The 18,087-nt window shown below is 34.4% G+C and overlaps 2 protein-coding genes across 2 annotated transcripts; both read right to left on the minus strand.

The window, feature by feature from the left end:
- Window positions 1-1,749: 1,749 nt before the first annotated feature.
- On the minus strand, window positions 1,750-6,174 carry LOC132174696 (ribose-phosphate pyrophosphokinase 1). Its single transcript, XM_059586339.2, has 8 exons — window positions 5,845-6,174; window positions 5,248-5,421; window positions 4,173-4,421; window positions 3,676-3,819; window positions 3,427-3,594; window positions 3,183-3,252; window positions 2,427-2,508; window positions 1,750-2,250 (listed from the first exon to the last, which is right to left on the minus strand). Exons 1-8 carry the CDS (start codon window positions 6,004-6,006, stop codon window positions 2,070-2,072), a joined length of 1,230 nt encoding a protein of 409 aa, XP_059442322.1. The 5' UTR covers window positions 6,007-6,174; the 3' UTR covers window positions 1,750-2,069.
- Window positions 6,175-7,567: 1,393 nt separating this feature from the next.
- On the minus strand, window positions 7,568-11,442 carry TOM2B (tobamovirus multiplication 2B). The gene is made up of 5 exons (XM_059587208.2): window positions 11,280-11,442; window positions 9,357-9,422; window positions 9,177-9,241; window positions 8,081-8,171; window positions 7,568-7,934 (listed from the first exon to the last, which is right to left on the minus strand). Exons 1-5 carry the CDS (start codon window positions 11,409-11,411, stop codon window positions 7,899-7,901), a joined length of 390 nt encoding a protein of 129 aa, XP_059443191.2. The 5' UTR covers window positions 11,412-11,442; the 3' UTR covers window positions 7,568-7,898.
- Between the last annotated feature and the right edge of the window lie 6,645 nt (window positions 11,443-18,087).

The raw sequence follows: 18,087 nt of genomic DNA on the forward strand, positions 1-18,087 counted from the left end.
AGAGAGAGAGAGCGGGAGAGAGGGGCTGATAATGGGAGATGGAGAAAAGGGCGTTGAAGAGGTGATTTTTATAGACACACGGAAACCCTAATCTAGGGCAAGCCTAAGGGCGGGTCGGTCGGGTTTGAATTTGGGTTTGGGTCGGATCATTCTTTATAACAATATTTTACAGATTAATTTAGTATATGTATCTTGCTGAAACTAGAAAGCAATCCGTATAACATGTAAAAAAAAAAAAAAAAAAAAAAAAAGGAAAGCAATCCGTGTATTTATTGATTTATTTTGAATAATGCTATGCACATTTATATATATATATATATATATATATATATATATATATATTTATTTGTATATATTTTTAGGTGACTTTTAAAATAATTATTAGATTTGGAATGAATTTTTATTAGATTTTATTCAATTATGAATTTAAAAGCCACTTAAGGGTGTGTAAAAAATTAGAAATGAATATGAAAAAAAAAGAGTGTAATAGCATTACTCATTTCCCTTTGTTTAGTTGAAACAGAATTTATTTATTTGTAATAAAAATTGTTAGGTAAATACATAAAAATGTTTCTAAGATTTTATTTGTGAAAACATTTTTTTTTAGAAAATGAAAGTTACCTCTCCCCAATCGAGTAATGTTATAAGTCACTCGTGTGTCCCTCCAAGAATGATGTGACTCTTAAATCACCATTGAGTTTGTGATTGGTTATTATAAGATTTTGATTAAATGGTGATTTTAAAAGCCATAAAAAAGACTTTTAGAATTACTCAATGTTGATGGTGTTGAAGATGGCACCGACCATAGGTACACAGAATTATTTATGGTTAATTGTTTCCCAGTTGGTTGGGTTGGTGATTTTAGTGGAATGGCAGAATGGCCGATTGTTTGTGGTGTTTTGCTTGGCTTGGTATGGTCTAATTTACTTGGGTGGTTGTTGATTTGTTAGGGTCTATTTGGAATTATAGTTTCAATAAATGTAATTTTAAAAATTACGTTTTTGAATTCGCTTTTTTTAGAATCGCAAAGATGTTTGGTAAAACAAGGTAAAAAGTATTTTTTTTAGTAAATATTTGTTATGCGAAATTGTTATTTTTGTTTAAATTCACGCTTTTTAAAATAAGCACCATCTAACTTGCTTATAGAAATCGTAATTTTCTTTTTCCTATTTTAAATTAAGTATTTTTTAAATCACAATACTAAATACCTTACGTTTTGCGATATCTTTTAAAAACGAAAATTATTTTTTTAAAATCACATTCCCAAACACACCTTTACTTTGGTCTGTTTCACCGCCCAGAGAGAAAGAAAAGGTAGGGTACTAGGATTAAAACACAATAAAAATGATACTTAAAGAGAGGTAATTAGGTACTCCACTAATTTGTAATGAAAAAGTAGTAGTTAAACTAAAATAAGATAAAAAGTGTATTTTAAGTAAACAAAATAGCCATTGCTGCTGAAGATGGACTTCAGAATTTGGAAAAGCCATTTCACATTCAATATTTTATTTTGACTTATAAAAGAAAAAAAAAAAAAAATTTGTATCTGACATTATACATAGTGTTAAATAATATAACAACATATTTACCATGTAATAATATATCTACCATTAGATCTGTAAAATTTAATATTGACCATGAAATGACTTTCTTAAAATGGGGAAGATCATAATCTGGTGTAATCCTTCTAACAAGAAGCAGGCTGCATTAAATTAAACTAATGCAACATACTTTTTAAAACAAGGAAAGAAAAAATGGGTAAAAAAACATAATGATAATGGAAAGAACATGAACCAAAAAGGACATGTATTGGAAGAAAAATTACACCAAAAAATGCAGAAAACAATAGAAATCTGCAATGAAATTGACTATTCCATCTGTTTTCTTCTCTCTTTTCAGCCATTAAATGCCCTGGGTTTACTGGCGATAAAACAGGCGGTAATCCCTTTCTATTCTCTAAATCCTTTCCATCCTTGGTGAATGATGGACTTTGTATACGTCTCTGGTATGATGGCTTCAATTAAGTTTATCAGCTAAGCTACTCAACACCTTCAACTCTTCCAATGATTTCATTGGAAAATGCTACTCACTGAACAATCATCATGAACACGCCAAATAGTTTCACCCAACAGGTTTGCTACTGAAAGAACAGTCAACTGGGGGAAGTAGTTCTTCTCTGCAATGGGAATCGTGTTTGTAATAATCACCTCTTGAAACAGGCCGCTTGACAACCTCTCAATTGCAGGAGGGCTGTCAAGAAAAAGGAGTTAATTGAATTCAGGAAAACTGAGAGATGATTTAATAAGTTTAAGTTTCTCCAACTTGATCAAACTATTTAGATTCATCTCATAATAAAGTTAGCAAGTTTGTCCTAAGCATCTAGAGAAACAACAGAAAATATCAAATGCTGTGAATTAAGTCAATACCTGAAAACGGCGTGAGTGCAGCATGCATAGACCTCCCTGGCCCCCTCTTCATGTAAAAGAGCTGCACCTTTAGCAATAGTCCCTACAGCCCACAACAAATTTACTAGTTATAAGTTGATAAAGTTCAAAGGAAACTCATACTATCAATTATGTTTTTTTTTTTTTTTTTTTTTTCTCAAGCTTCAAAATAAAATCCTTTCTATGATTCTGTCTTTAAACAAGTTATTTCCCAGGGTACAGCCATTTCTTTGATAAGAAACATCAGTTCCATGAAGAAACCCAATAATTGGAGAAAACCAAAGTTTGCAAGAATCAACACATTGTTTTAACAGAAAAAGAAAACAAGAATTTGAGTTATGACTTCAATCACAAGGGGCATAATTGTGTACCAGCTTCATCATTTAAACTGTAGAGGATAAAGTTGCAGAGGTAATCTAGAACTTAGTCATGCCTTCATTAAATATCAAAAAGGGGCATAAACTCATGAGAAAACCTAGTGACGAGCGCTATTCAAGGGAGAAAATCGGGTATAAACTCATGCCAACTGACTAGCAGAAAAAAAGTTAACCAAACAACAAAATGAAGAAGAAAATCATTAGCAATTGAAATATTTTCAAACATACATCAACACACCATTAAAGAGATTCTAAATACATATTGATTTCCGTTCTTTTTTCTTTTATTTTTCATTTTTTTAATATCCGGTGTGCAGGAAGGTTTATGATTGGAGTTTGGCATTAAAAGCACTTGACTCACCAGCAGTGTCAATCATGTCATCCATCATAACTGCAACTTTTCCTTTCACATCTCCAATCAGATTCATCACCTGAGAAGCATTAACCATGAGTTTTAGGATATGAAAGATATCACACACTAAAGAACAAGTCCTCACAGGCATCTAGCTTAAAATAATTCTGACAAGAATCAAGAGTTTGATCAAAGCACATGTAAGTTGGAAAAAAAAAACAGATAATGTCAAAAAATACTGGTCAGAAACTACCTCAGCAACGTTATGTCCGTGACGCCTCTTGTCCACAATGGCTAAAGGCGCATCAGATAATTTTTTTGCAAAAGCACGTGCCCTGGCTACCCCACCAACATCAGGGGAAACCACTACCAAATCTTGAGAACTAATCGTCTTGCTGGCAAGATAATCAAGAATCACAGGCTACAGCACACATAACAAACAATACTATTAGAGACCATTAAATCAGTAAAAGTCAACAATCAGGATGGTGGACTAATTTACCTGAGCATATACATGATCCACCGGAATATCAAAGTAACCCATGGACTGCCCAGAATGAAGGTCACAAGCCAGAACACGGTTTGCACCCGCTTCTGTGATAAGGTTCGCAACTAGTTTGGCTGCAATTGATTCACGTCCTTGAGTCTGGAAAAAAATTACAGATGGAGGAGACAATGTTAACTCAGGATGTACAGAACACAAGATGGTGCAAATGCTTATGAAAGTCATAACCCCCTCCATTGACATCTACGAAGGATCATCCAGTTCTTTTTTTATTTCTAAATAAAAATTAGACAGAAAAAGGACTGAATGGCTGCTCATCTAGGTCCGTTGCCTGGCCCCCAGATCACCAAAATTGGGATTATAGATTCCCAATCATCATCATCTCTGTCAGATTTCCTTAGTTCTGTCTGTAATAAGTAGTGTCTATACATACTCCAAGAAAAAATTTATCACGGATAACTTCATTAATCTACACTGCAAAACTTAGAACTTGCCTTTCTGTCAGCTCTGGCATATCCAAAATATGGAATCACTGCAGTAATGGTCTTGGCCGATGCTCTACGGCAAGCATCTATCATTATTAAAAGCTCCATGAGATTCTCATTTGCAGGAGGGCAGGTAGGCTGTATTAGGTATACATCACATCCTCTGACACTCTCTTGCAACTGAACATATATTTCACCATCAGCAAATCGTTTTATGTTGATCTTTCCAAGTTCCAGGCCCATGTACCAAGCAATTTCCTAGGGGTAGTAAAGAACAGAGATTTTAGCAACTTAAGCACAAAATTTCAAGAATTATAGGTTGGATATATACATGTATATATGTACATATTGCCTATAAAAGAAATGAAGAAAAGGAGGATAAAAAATTCATATTCCTAGACATGATTAAGTAAATAAAGATTTACATTCACCACATTTTTGGGTGAAGAAAATTTATTCAAAAGCAAAGTTATAAACATTTGGGCAGTTGGACTTGAAACAGAAGGATACAAATCCAATAAAATCCTGCAAATTGAATAGCCCGAAAATTCGTTTCGAAGTACGGGCATATCTACGAATTTCTATCACATATTACTCCTTTAAATGGGCGAAATTTAGATCAACTCCATCAAAGACATTGAGATTTTAACAAATTATCATAACCAGATTAATGTAGACATAAGGCACTTTGACCAATGGAAAGCTCACAGGCATGTCATGAGATAACAAAAAACTCATTCAATGATTACAAAAATCACAACTAGAAGACATTGATCACTCCCCAACACTGGTCTGCACATAACGTTCAGACCAATACCATCAAAGAGAATTTCAGCAACCACCATAAGAAAAACAGCTCGAAAAACTTTACAGGATAAACCACAGACAAATTGCCAAATTGGTTACACCAAGAGCAAAAAATGAATGATCGACATGCTTACTAGTGAATCATCAAGTATTAATGATAATATAGAATATGATAAGAAAGCCCTTATCCCATTATCTTCTCCCACCATTTAATCAGAAAGCATTTGACTAACAACAGAACATTCATCCACCAACCAAAAGAAAATACTAGTCTTACCTGAGAAAGTGCAGGATTTGCAGTGCCAGAAAATAGCTTGAGCCTGGTACTAGTCCTGTTGACCGTTTTCTCCATGCGTGCCGTTTCCAAGAACTTGGGTAGCGTCCGCTCGTTAAGGATGGGAACAATTGGCTTCCCATTTACATTTTTGAACGGTTCTGCGAGATCACATTTCTGCCACCCAAAAAAAAAAAAAAAACACCCATATTAATTATCTATGACATCAACCAACCTAATTCTCATATACCTCAAAAAACAGGAAAAAAAAATCACAAACATTGCAGGTATAACCATAACAGTGTTAAGTCACAACAATAAATAAATTATAAAACGAAATTCTTTGCAGCTGTCTCCCTCAGACCTTCATTCCTCATTTTCAAAATGCAAAATTTCACCCAGTTAACCCAACCCCACAAATCAAAGAAAGAAAACCCATTGATATTGCAGCAAAAACAAACAAAAACCAATGAAACAAGGACAAAACTCGAACCAAAAAATTCTCTTTTCCCGTCACTTTTTGTCATTACAATCATACTGAAATTTCACATCTTCTGAAGCCACAGAGAGAGAGAGAGAGAGAGAGACAGAATTACGTACAACGCTGTTGGGAGCGTGAGCTCGCGAGCGAGAGTCGTAGGACACGAAGCGTCTGTGGCCGAGAGAGCAGCTCCGAGAGAACAGCGACGAAGACGCCGCCGCCGAAGACGACGAAGCAGACGAAGAAGAAGCACACGGCAGAGTCACTGAGGCAGCAGCCATGTCCGTTGTGCGAATAAATTCTAGGGTTTCAATATCAGCAACACACCCCGCGAGAGAGAGAGAGAGAGAGAGAGAGAGAGAGATTTCTGTTTGCTTCTTTCCTTTTCTTTTCTTTTTTTTGTATTCCTACATTTATGAATGGCGGGTCTTTGCCTTTCCACGCCGTTCGGATTTTGTAGAATAAATATATATATAAAAAAAAAATATGGAAGATTGGTGGTGAGGGTAGTCCGTACTCTGTGGGACACGGCGCCGTTTAGAGTGTTTAATGGTGTGGTCGGTTTTCGCTTTCTATGGTAACTGGGTTGGCCATTGGTTTGTTGGATTTGTCATCATTACTCTCAAATCTTAGTAACCCCAGAAAACATGGAATTAAGAGCAAAAAATAAAAATAAATAAATAAAAAGGCATTGATTGAGAATCCCACTCTTTCTGGTTCTTCCACGTGGCAGACAACATTCCAAGTTTGAACGATGCATATGAGCTTCTTCTTTCCCACCACAAAGAAGAAGCCTTTTTTTTTTATTCTATATTATTAAATTGATTCTCTCTAGGTCCAACTGTGTTTGCTTTACATTTTAATTTGACTGATTTGGATTAGTCCAATTCTAATTGAAATTGGATTCGCTACAAGAGACGTCTTAATCTCAACATGTGATCTCATGTTTAAGCAAAAGATCATAAAATCAGAATTATTTATTATTTTTTAGTTTTTTTTTTTTAAAAAAAAATTGTTCTGATGTGAAATATTTTGTGGTTTATGTTAGTCGTCACTAGTTTTGTTCATTTAAAAAAAAAAGAAAAAAAAAAAAAAAGAAAGTGTTATCATAGGTATTTTAATATTTTTCACCGTTATAACAGACCAGGAGTTACTAAGGATCCAAAAACAAAAATTCCCAAAAAAGAAGCTGTCTACATTAGCATGCACCGACCAACCAACCAACCAACCATCCATGAACATCCCAATCTTGTCATGTGATGCTGGCTGTGGCAAATATTAAGAGGAGCATTCAATGCACTCAAAATTTGCAGATACGTTGAAATCCATAAGGATTTGAGAATTAAATAAATCCCATAATCATCCCCAAGCCACCAACTAATTGATGTGTATTACGATCTTTAAGAGTTTTATATGTGGCTTAAATACAATCTTAATCATGTGTATATAAATTTTTTAACGTTTTCTTGTCACAAGTTGTTTATAAGAGCGAGTTATACCTAAAATATGTATCGATGTGTTCATTCAAAGTTTTTATTTTTATACACAAATTCTTGTATCATTGGTCGAATCTTCAGTCAACCCCGAGTTAACGCTCTTAGTTACTGCTCTAGTTGGTAATTATACCAAAAGTGTAGTGCATGTGCACAATATGACACGCTCACCTAAGAGTCTTACCTGCTTAGATAGGTGTTCTAAAAGTCTGAGCAAGTGAGATTTGAACCGTTCAAATACCTATTCGAACAACCAATAGCATGCGTGAGAATGGGTGTGTGAGTGACTGAAAAAGAGAAAGGGAGAGTTGCTTTTAGAACCTTTCAAAGTCTGCGGTCAATGGGAAAAGAATCAAACATGCTTCCTTTATAAGCCGTAGACGTGTTTTACACGCATAGAGAAATGAAAATGAGACGTATATCTGGTTACATTCATGGTAGACGGGCATCCCTATCCCTAGAGAGCACATTTTATGTGCAGAACATCACAAGATGGAACAGAGTGTCTTTTCATAATCGATGTACACATGATTTTTCTGGTTATATTCAATGTTAAACAAGGACCACAGACAAACAACATGTGAGCTTACAAGGAGTCAAAAGTCATACTGAGATAGAATTTGAGTGCATGCCATCGCATTTTAGTCTTCATCAGCAATGTGAATTCGAATTTCAGTCAGCTAAGGAATCTCTGAAGGTTTTACCAACTCATGTTCCTGAAGGAAAACGCAGGGAAATTGAAACAGGAAATGTCACCAAAATTGGGTTTAAAACAAGCATTAAGTCAACTTTCATTTATGGGCCTTTTGTGGAGAAAGCTTTGAATGTGGGGTAGAAAGAAAGAAAGAAAATTGTGCCATACCTCTTGAGAGAGATGAGCTTGAGAGATAGAATTAATCTGGCAGCTTTCAATATTTGCAAGTAACTGGATCACAATTTGTAGATGAGGAACACTGCAAGAAAATATTACTCAAATAAGCCAAGAGAGCCAGATATGAAATTTTGTGGAGCTCAATACCAGAGAGATAATTGATTGATTTTCCTTCTTTTATTACAGTGAAATATTTCTGGTTTATGTCCCATGCAGCATCCAGACATGCATTTAATGCAGCACAGCATTTGATCAATGGTCACTACAATGGCATCAAAATAGTCAAGGATGGTTTGTACTCGACAATAATTACTAGCCATTTTACATGCAAGTCAGAAAGATCCCTTAAATGGTCCCAATTTTATTTTAATGCATCTATCTAACCGCGTACACCATTTAAATGACATTAATATATACACCATTGAAATCTACTTTAGATCATGAAATGGATAGAGGTTAGAAAATGGGGCAAAAATGTGTAAATATGAACTTATTTTGACCTCCAAATAATAAAAACTGAAGAAATGCATTCAACATAGAAAAATACTAGACTTACAACTTTTTTACAACTTGCTAACACATGTTTGCACATGATTGAAATATGTTAAAAAAATTTTAGTGGCTAACATGACTGTATGTGTAGCATTACTCTTCAACATATTACAATTTTCATTGCATTTTGCTGCCAAGAACAATTGTGATTTTTGCACAATTTTAACATGTTTCCGTTTGACTCATACACCAAAGGAAGTGGCTGCTGAGAAAAGCTGAATGACTGAGAAGGAAGTTTTTAGCCAATTCCAAATAAGCTCTTCTTTCTGCAAGCATCATCATGGATCCTCAAAACAATGTGTTTCCAAATTTAAAGTTACAGGATCTATAATATGAATGGAGCTTTAAAAACTGCCCCATTCCACCAAGGGACGACACTGAAAGCATTTCAAAAAGTGTTAAAAAACTTGTTATACAGGCATCCAACACCTGTTTACAAGTTTCTTGTAAAATGAGAGTTACTTCAGAAAGTGATTGGTGCATGTTAAGACTGATGGTAATCTCAAATAAAACCAGCGTACTACATAAATACAACCTTTGTAATCCATTCTCCATATGTGCATCTAAGGATGAAATGACTCGAGGCATCTGCTCTAACACCTGCAGCAAAAGAGGAGAGAAATCAAAAGATCAGTCATAAGGGTTTTGTTAAAGATATCCTATACTTATCAAGAAACATATCCCATACTTATATTTGTACAGCAGACCTACATACCTGCCCAGTATTCTTGATTGCTGAGGTTTTTGCCAAAAGGTTCTTTGGAAGCTTTATCAGTTGGGCCTGTAGATGTGATCATAGGTTAGAGCAACATTGCACAATTGGCCATAAAGGAATATAAGTCGGTTTGTGACAATTTAAGATGCTTTCAGTATGCATCACTCTCATATGGATGGTTAATGAAAGAAAGAAGGTGATTTATGAGTAACGTTTTGCAAGCAAGAAAAAAAAAATATTGCACCTGATAACCTCACTGATTTGCATATTTCAACAGAAATCAGGATCCTTCTTACTTTTTTCTCTGGTAGATTGTAGTTTCTCTATTACCTCACCAATGTTGCATAAGTTTTATCTGTTTCATAACTTACTTTTCAACGACTGTAATTAGCAGAATGACCACACTCCCAGCATTTCAAGAAGAACTCTAATAAATCTAAATTGCAAAATTCTGGATTTGGTTCTTCAACTCAACATGCAAAGCAGTTGTTTGTTTCACAAATGATAAAAGTAAGTTAGACCCACCAAAATGCACTTCTTGTATATTTTTCCTCCCATTTATAGATATAAACTAAGAAGATTATTATGTGTAATACAATCTCACTATCTTTGAGTTTGATTTGCATTGCAAAAGTAAAAAGAAGCACTAACAGGTGATATACAACTTGCATCACCAATGTAAAGGGATAATAATGCATACAAAGAAGGTTCTTAAAAGAAAAGTTATCAACTCAAGAGACATTTACGTGCGGAAGCACAACCTAAATAATTCTACAACATAAATGATGGTACGAGTCAGGGCAATAGCAATGATATAGCCATTAACATCCTGCATTCTTGAACATGGATGGGATCATCTCCAAAATTCAAGTCATCTCCTATCCATTCCAATGCGTATGACCTGCCCATCAAGCCTTCTAGTCCCTCGCAGTCTTGACCACAGCTAAGGGACCACTCATAGCATTTACTAGACAATAACTACTTACCTGCTTCCCAAAGTGGGCAAAGTCACTTATCAAAATGCTGCTCACATATCGCACTTCTTATTTTACCCAAATTATCTATAAAGATTTGGTCCCAGAAACCTTCACATTTCTTTTTACTTCAAATTCCAGTATAAATTTTCATTCTTCTGTTGAAATAAGTTAGCATTTTGTTTTTACATATGTCAATAATTCATTTTTTTCATTGGTAACTTACATACGCATCCAATAGGTGTTGAACCCATGACCTCAACCTCTACCCTACTCTCTTACAGGGGGAGGATGTGCTATTTTCGGTAGAGCTCATTGGCACATTATACAAATATTACATGTGGCTCTATCATGACCATAAGGTTGATCAAATTATTCCCATATTATTAGATTTTACTATACATATAAAAAAATTGATCAAAGTTTGCCTCTGTTACTTTCATGTCCTTTCCACTCTAACTTGCTACTCTATCTGCTTCTTCTGCTTGTCAACCAGGTAATGGCTGTTCACATACGAGCAACAGATTGTCTGATGAGAGGAATGGAAGTGATTCAAAAGGTTCTCACCTCTCACAAAGGCCAAACGCATCTAGAAAAGCTTCGAATCAGAATGGAGAAGAAACAATCCCATCGTTCAAAGTCTACCTGACCCACATAGATTTGACAAAACATTTTCTGGGAATTCCCCATCCCAACGCTATTTTCTCCGACTCCATAAGAAAAAAAAAACAATTTTTTTACTCTGATGCTAAATTAAACCGAGTGTATCCAACTTTCATAAACATGTTCACAACATACAACCACAACAATTTTCTCAAGCACATTCAATCTTCCAAATTGAACCAAAACCCATATGCAAAACGGGTTTATTATGCAAAAGACGAGTACAGCTGAACACTTCAATCACACAATTGCATATATAATAAGAGAGAGAGAGAGAGATGGTTGCCTGGGAAGCAGAGGATTGTTGCATGAGATGGAGGAGATTGGAGGTGGACTGAACGGTCTGGGAGATCTGATCGGCCACCATGGCTTTGGCCGTGCCTTCTCTGCTGTTCCCGCTGGTCGTTGAAGTTGCCATTGTTTACGGTGTCTTCTCTGAAAATGGCCCAATTGTCCATGTTTTTCTCCTTTTCTTCTTTAGAAGACCTTTACTATTGCTACTTAAAATTGGCCCAGCCCATTCTCAACCCTCGGTCCATTCTCACAGTTGTATTTAGTATTTACTATTCTAAAGTTTTAAGCTTTTGATCTCTCTTATGAGTCTATGACACAGATAAAGATATAATGGTTTTAAAAAGCTTTTTTTAAAAAAAAAAAAAAAAAAAAAAATTGATTTGAAAAATATTTTGATGTGATATAAAGGTGAAAGTGTTTTTTTTTTTTTTTTTTGGAGTACACATTTTAAAATATCTTTAGTGTTTTGAATTGTAGTTTTTAGTTTTGAAAACAAAAGAGGTATTTTATAGCATTATCAAATGAATGATATTACAAAATATGGTAAGTTGAATCACCCACTGTTTCAAAATTTAAGTTGTAGACAATTACGAATTAAATTATTTAATTAATATTCTAACTCTCACTCTCAAATTGGACTTTAAATTCTTCCTCAGTACATGAGGTTTAATTGACAATCGGGCGTTATGAAGCCATAAAGGTGCCTCGTATGGTCACATCATATATCATTTACAATGATCAACCAATACTATAATATTAAGGAATATTTGGGTTCAAAGTGATTTTCTCTTTTACAATTTTGTATTACATCTTTAATAGTGAATTTATTTATGATCACTTTCACTGATAACATACGTCACAATGAGAAAACCACGTAAATTTTGGTGTTATCGTGTAATTGTCTTGTCTTATTTACAGTAATTGTAATCTTCTGTATAATAAATAGTTTACTTAAGTTAAGAAACAAGGGTGTCACCAACTCTATTGTAAGTCTATCCTCAAACTTATAGCTATTAGTAATGGCAGGCTTGGCAGCTTCTGGAAACAGTTTGGCTGCTCCTTCAATCGTCTCCAGTGCAGCCCTGTTCCGGGTTTCAGATATGTATCACTTGCAGCAAGCAAGCATCAACTTTTCAAAATATTTCTCCTCGTCACTGCATGTCACAAACTGCAGAGAAAGATAGTTTTGAGATAAAAGCATTTCTTCCTGTCTCACCAAAACCATTTTTTTGGTTATTTTGGTGAGGCAATTTAACCAAAATGGCCTAAATATCCACTTTTTAGCCCCACTACTTTAACAAAAAAAAGTAGTGAGGTGAAAAGTACTCACCAAATTTAAAAATTACTATTCACTCACCTATTGATTAAACAACTCATTTTTCACTATTTCTTTTTGCTTTTCATTTATCTCTCTTCCTTTAATAGTTAAAAAAAGAATAAACAAATATTTGAAAAAATAATATTTAAATAAAATAGTAAAAATTGATTGTTAAAATTGTGAAGCTGCTGGGGTACTTCAAGAAAGTGAGTTGTCAAAATAACTAAAAGTTTGGTGAGTAAAATTTGGTGATGCTGCTAAGAATGCTCTAACAAAAAAGACATCACCAAAATAATTTTGGCACATGACTTTCTCTTAGTCTTAGATCACTAGCAGCAAATACCCTATAGCCCATTCCATTCCCTATGTTTAAAAAATAAAAAATAAAAAATAAAAAATAAAAAATAAAATAAAAAATAAAAAATAAAATAAAAAACATGAAAACACACCTACATCATAATCCCATATTTAACCTACACCAAGGAGTAGCTACAGTGTTTCCCCATGTATTGGGAAACACTGTAACTACCAAATGCTTTGTTAAATTATAAACAAATCATTCTCTCTTTTTCACGCTTTCCCATGAATACAGTGTAATGATAAAAAGAAGAAAGAAAAAAAAAATAGAGTAAAAAAGAGTATTTAATTGATATGGAAAAATATATATATATATATATATATATATTATGAAGTGTTTTTTTATAGGGAATCAAAAAAGTAGTTTTATTTCTCAAATATAGGGAAAATGGTTGGAAAGCTGCTGCTAATACTTTTAGACCACAAACTTCACCACTTAGTCAAGAGGGAGGGTCGGCTCAATGGCTAGGCCACTGAAGCGGTCGCCTAGGGCCCTCATTTAGTAAGGCCCAAATTTTTTTTTAATAAGGCCCAAAAAAAATTGTTAATTTTATTTTACCTTAAGGCCTAATTTTTTTTTTTTTTTTTTTAAATAAGGCCCAAAATTTTTTCCCATAAAAATTTAAGGCCTCTAAAATAAGACCTTAATATAATAAGCCCATTGTAAAATAAGATCAATTAACCAAAAAAAAAACAAATATGCCACATCAATTTTTTTGGACAATTAGTTAAAAGTTAAACTTAAAAGTCATAAAACAATAATGAAAATAATAATAATATTATAAAAATATAATAATATTATTAAAATAAATATTATTTAATTAATATTTAAATATTAAAAAAAATAAGGTCCAACTTTAAAATTTCGCCTAAGACCCCCAAATACATTGAGCCGGCCCTGTCAACAGGAACAAAATTTAGCTCATGGCAACTTGCTTACCAGGTCTATGTACATGTTGCACAACTTACTCAAAGTGCAATTGCAAAGAATATATTGTATAAGGACACAAGCACAAGGATCTGCAACGACCATAAAATAATCTCAAACACCACTTCTGATATAAGCATGCCTATGTTGAAGAAAATTTATGATAAGATATATATATATATATATATATATATATATATAGACACACGCAACTGAGTCCAGCCCCTTAAACCTCTAGAGGAGGCATGTCAACATTGTATAAGATAGGAAAGATGGAGGCGACCCTGACTTTAGAGGTATCATTAACCAATAACCACCCTGATTTATGGTTTCACCGTGACAAACACTTATACTATGCAATTTACATATGTACATCTGAGTGTTTTGACATTGGGATTGACACGGAAAACAAAAATTCCTACAGCTTGGAAGGGTGGGGAAGTCAAAATATGTGATGGATTAGGGTTAAATGCAAGAATCATTCCGCAATTGTATTGATTTAAAGGAATGTAAGGGGAATCCTGATACTTATATCTAGGACTAAGGATTTTATTGCAAAGTGTTATGAAAGAGATATAACACTAAATCATGTGCCTTTCTTACATCCTTTGACAGGTTTCCAAGCGTTTTGTATATGTTTGGCTTCAATTGATTCAAAGCTTTGTTGCTTGTTGTAATGATTTTTCTGCCGTTGCCTTTTTGCAGTTCAAACTAACAGAAATCCCAACTAAACCCAGAATATGATCAAAATCTAGCAATTTGCAAAAGTAGCATACTTCATGCTCCAAGGGATTTTATCAAACACATGGCAGAGATAACATACGAATAATGAATTTACATAAACGGAAACAAATTCATACACCGGCAACATCAAAGGAAATGGGTCTTGCAGAAAAAATTCCCTTTTCACCAAAGGAATGAGACTCACACACCCAAACTGAATCGCCAATTCCCTTACGTCTTGGCTGTTTCTACAACACTACAAACTCAATCACTTACGTCCAGGTTTTCCTCTAATTCATCTCCTTTTGGGGCAACCAAAGTTGTAACACCCCACCTTAATGACACACAATATTGTTCGCTTTTAGCTCCCTCAAACCAGACTTCCCAAGAGGTCACCCATCTTGATACTACTTTAGCAGAAGCACGCTTAATAGCGGAGTTCTGATGGGATCATGACCATCATGTACGGCTTTAAAACGCGTTGTTGTTATTAAGGGTGTAGTATACATTTAAGCACATTCTCATCTCCATACCCAAGCGATGTGGAACGTCACAATTTGTAACATTCCCAGCCCGTTAGGGTTAGGTTTGTTAATCCTTTTTCTTACTCGCAAAGATCCATAAGGTTTGCCAATTTTAAAAGACTAGTAAAAAATGAATGCATGAAACTCTAGAATATCATGTCCTTAAAATAAACTGAAATATTTATGCTTAACAAAAATATGTCTCACAAACGATAATAACGTTCCTTATAAATTCATAAATCTCTGAAAGAAAACTATGCCAATGTACTTATTAACTTGACTAATATGAAATCACATGAAATCCTAAATACGCCCGCCCCCATTTCGGCCTCCTAGTGCAACCTGATCACCACCTGAAACAAGAAATAAAACTGATGAGCCCAAAGGGGGCCCAGTAAGTGAAATCCACAACCATAAGCAGTTTTACTCCTTATCCTGTTTTAAAAATTTGAACTCATAATTACATATGTTCCTAGTATATTTTTTAAAGAAAACAGAAAGCAAATAAAATATATTATCATCAATAAAACTTGTGATAGTCTTTATCTCATACTCGGCCCATGTATACTGTTACTCCTGTATATTAGGGTTGCACGGTCCTTGTGACCTAAGATGAGATACCATGGTCGCAGCCCCGTCTCCTGGCCAGCTGATTAACTCTGGGTGCACTCAACATGGCAAAAAAAAAACAATGATGGAACCACCTTTTGGCAGAGCCTCTTTCAATGGTTGCGCCTCTATCTTTAGCATCGGTACCGAGCTTCTCTCTTATTTCTCTTAGGGCCAAAAATACACTCCTCCCTACATGTACCCACCTTTTGGCAGAGCCTCTTTCAATGGTTGCGCCTCTATCTTTAACATCGGTACCAAGCTTCTCTCTTGTTTCTCTTAGGGCCAAAAATACACTCATCCCTACATGTGCCCTCATTTTATAACACTTTTTTCTCATTTCTTGTACTTCTTTAGGTAATCTTAGGGCAACATGTGTAACGCCCCAAGTTCTAGAGGTAGAGCGATTGGGAGCAATTGTAACATATTCATATTTAAACAAAATAAAAATAATTCTCCTAATATAAGATCATAACGTCAACAGAGTACTATAATTTTTCATTTATAAAATCACAAACACATAATGTGCTAGTATTCAATAATCTCATAAGCAATAAAATTACACTGTCTATGCTTAGCCCAAGCCGTCTATAGATTGGAGTCCCAGACACTTCTACTGCTATTGCTCCTGCTAGACCATAAAGCAACGATAGGATTTTTTTAACAACTAAGAGGCCCACTGATACTCATGTCTTCAATATTACGATATATATATATATATAGAGCAATCTGAAAAAGATATATAGGGAGAAGGGGTGAGTTCGACAACTCAGTAAGTAGCCACAAGACCAAGATGCTATAAAACATGCTATACAGATTTCTATGTCAGAATCTCAGTTATGCACAATAACAATTTAGGCAGAATAATATAATTAACAAAATAAGCATGATAGTTGCAAAATGAGTAGTTGACAATTAATACAAGAATCGCAAGTAAGTTATGAGATATGCAAACACTTCATTTTGCTTTTCTTTTAAAATTATTCTTTTACCCTTTGACCCGACGCCACAATTTTACCGTGAGCAGCGCACGTTGGCATGTCCCGAAGGACCTATATGCTCATCCTGTCGTCACAGGGGAGAGCTACCAGGTTGGGAACTTTCCTAAGTGAAGGCCACCCACACACCTTCTCGTAACCGTCCTTCAGTGTGCTTGCCATGCTACCCTATATGGTACCGATCGTCACTGTAATTGTATCTCGGGTTAAACATTTTTTTATCATGAATGCACATATAACATTTCATATGATTTGTAAACTCATCTGTAACTGTATACTGTGCCATGAATGCACATATAACATTTCATATGATCTGTAACTCATCTGTAACTGTATACTATGCCATTGAATGCACATATAACATTTTATACGATTTGTAAACTCATCCGTGCCATGAACTTTGAGAACTCTTTTCATTCATAATTGCAGTCATGTATAAATCATGAAATATGGTAACTGTATCAAAATTCTTAAACAATGACATATGAATAAATAAAACTTGTCATTAAAATATGGAATGAAGTGCAATTGAAAATCATATAAGTGGATTCTTTATAAAGTCCCCAACATTTTTCTAAAAGACTTATAATAAAAATTTGTTGGGGTTTTTGGTGTTGTGTCCCCTTACCTGACATTGCATGCCCTTATTTTGAATCTGCATCCAACTCACAATTCCTACAACGGAGGTAAAAGTACCTTAGTCATCAATTCGTTTTCAAGTCTCAATCATGCATCACTTTAGTTGTTAAGGATCTTAACTCTAATTTCTATCCCACCATCGTCTATCCTTAACCAAAAACATTATAGTGACATCAAACCCCACCATGCTTGATTTATATGCTTCCCATAAAATTCTAATAATCAACTCAACTAAGGCCTTATTCCAAACCATTGCTTTACACTAAAACACCAAGGTTATAATATTCTTATTATTATAGAATCATCAAGAAGTTTATCTAGCCATACTATTAATCTCCTCCTAAGCCATTTAATTTAGCAACTTACTCCCAATATCAAAAGGCTAGAAACATTTATAAAAATCACTCTAATTATCACAAGACGTATTAGCGTCTAAACCCAATAAGTATCAACTTCCATGGATCCCATAACAAATCATGATCAATTAACACTCTAAATATAATTAACTTTTCCAAATAGCAATTCAAGTGTTCATACACTAAAAGCCCCAATTTAATTCCGACTACAAAATTAGGGTTTAGCTTCATACTAAAAATACCATAAAAGATATGAAAATATTACCTTGGAGAGTTCTCATTTTTTTTTTTCTTCATCCTCCTCTTTCTTTCTCTTCTTTCTTTTCTTCTTGATGAGAATCAACAAGC

This window comes from Corylus avellana, chromosome 3, assembly GCF_965113065.1.
Source record: "Corylus avellana chromosome 3, dhCorAvel1.hap1.2, whole genome shotgun sequence".
Lineage (NCBI taxonomy): Eukaryota > Viridiplantae > Streptophyta > Magnoliopsida > Fagales > Betulaceae > Corylus > Corylus avellana.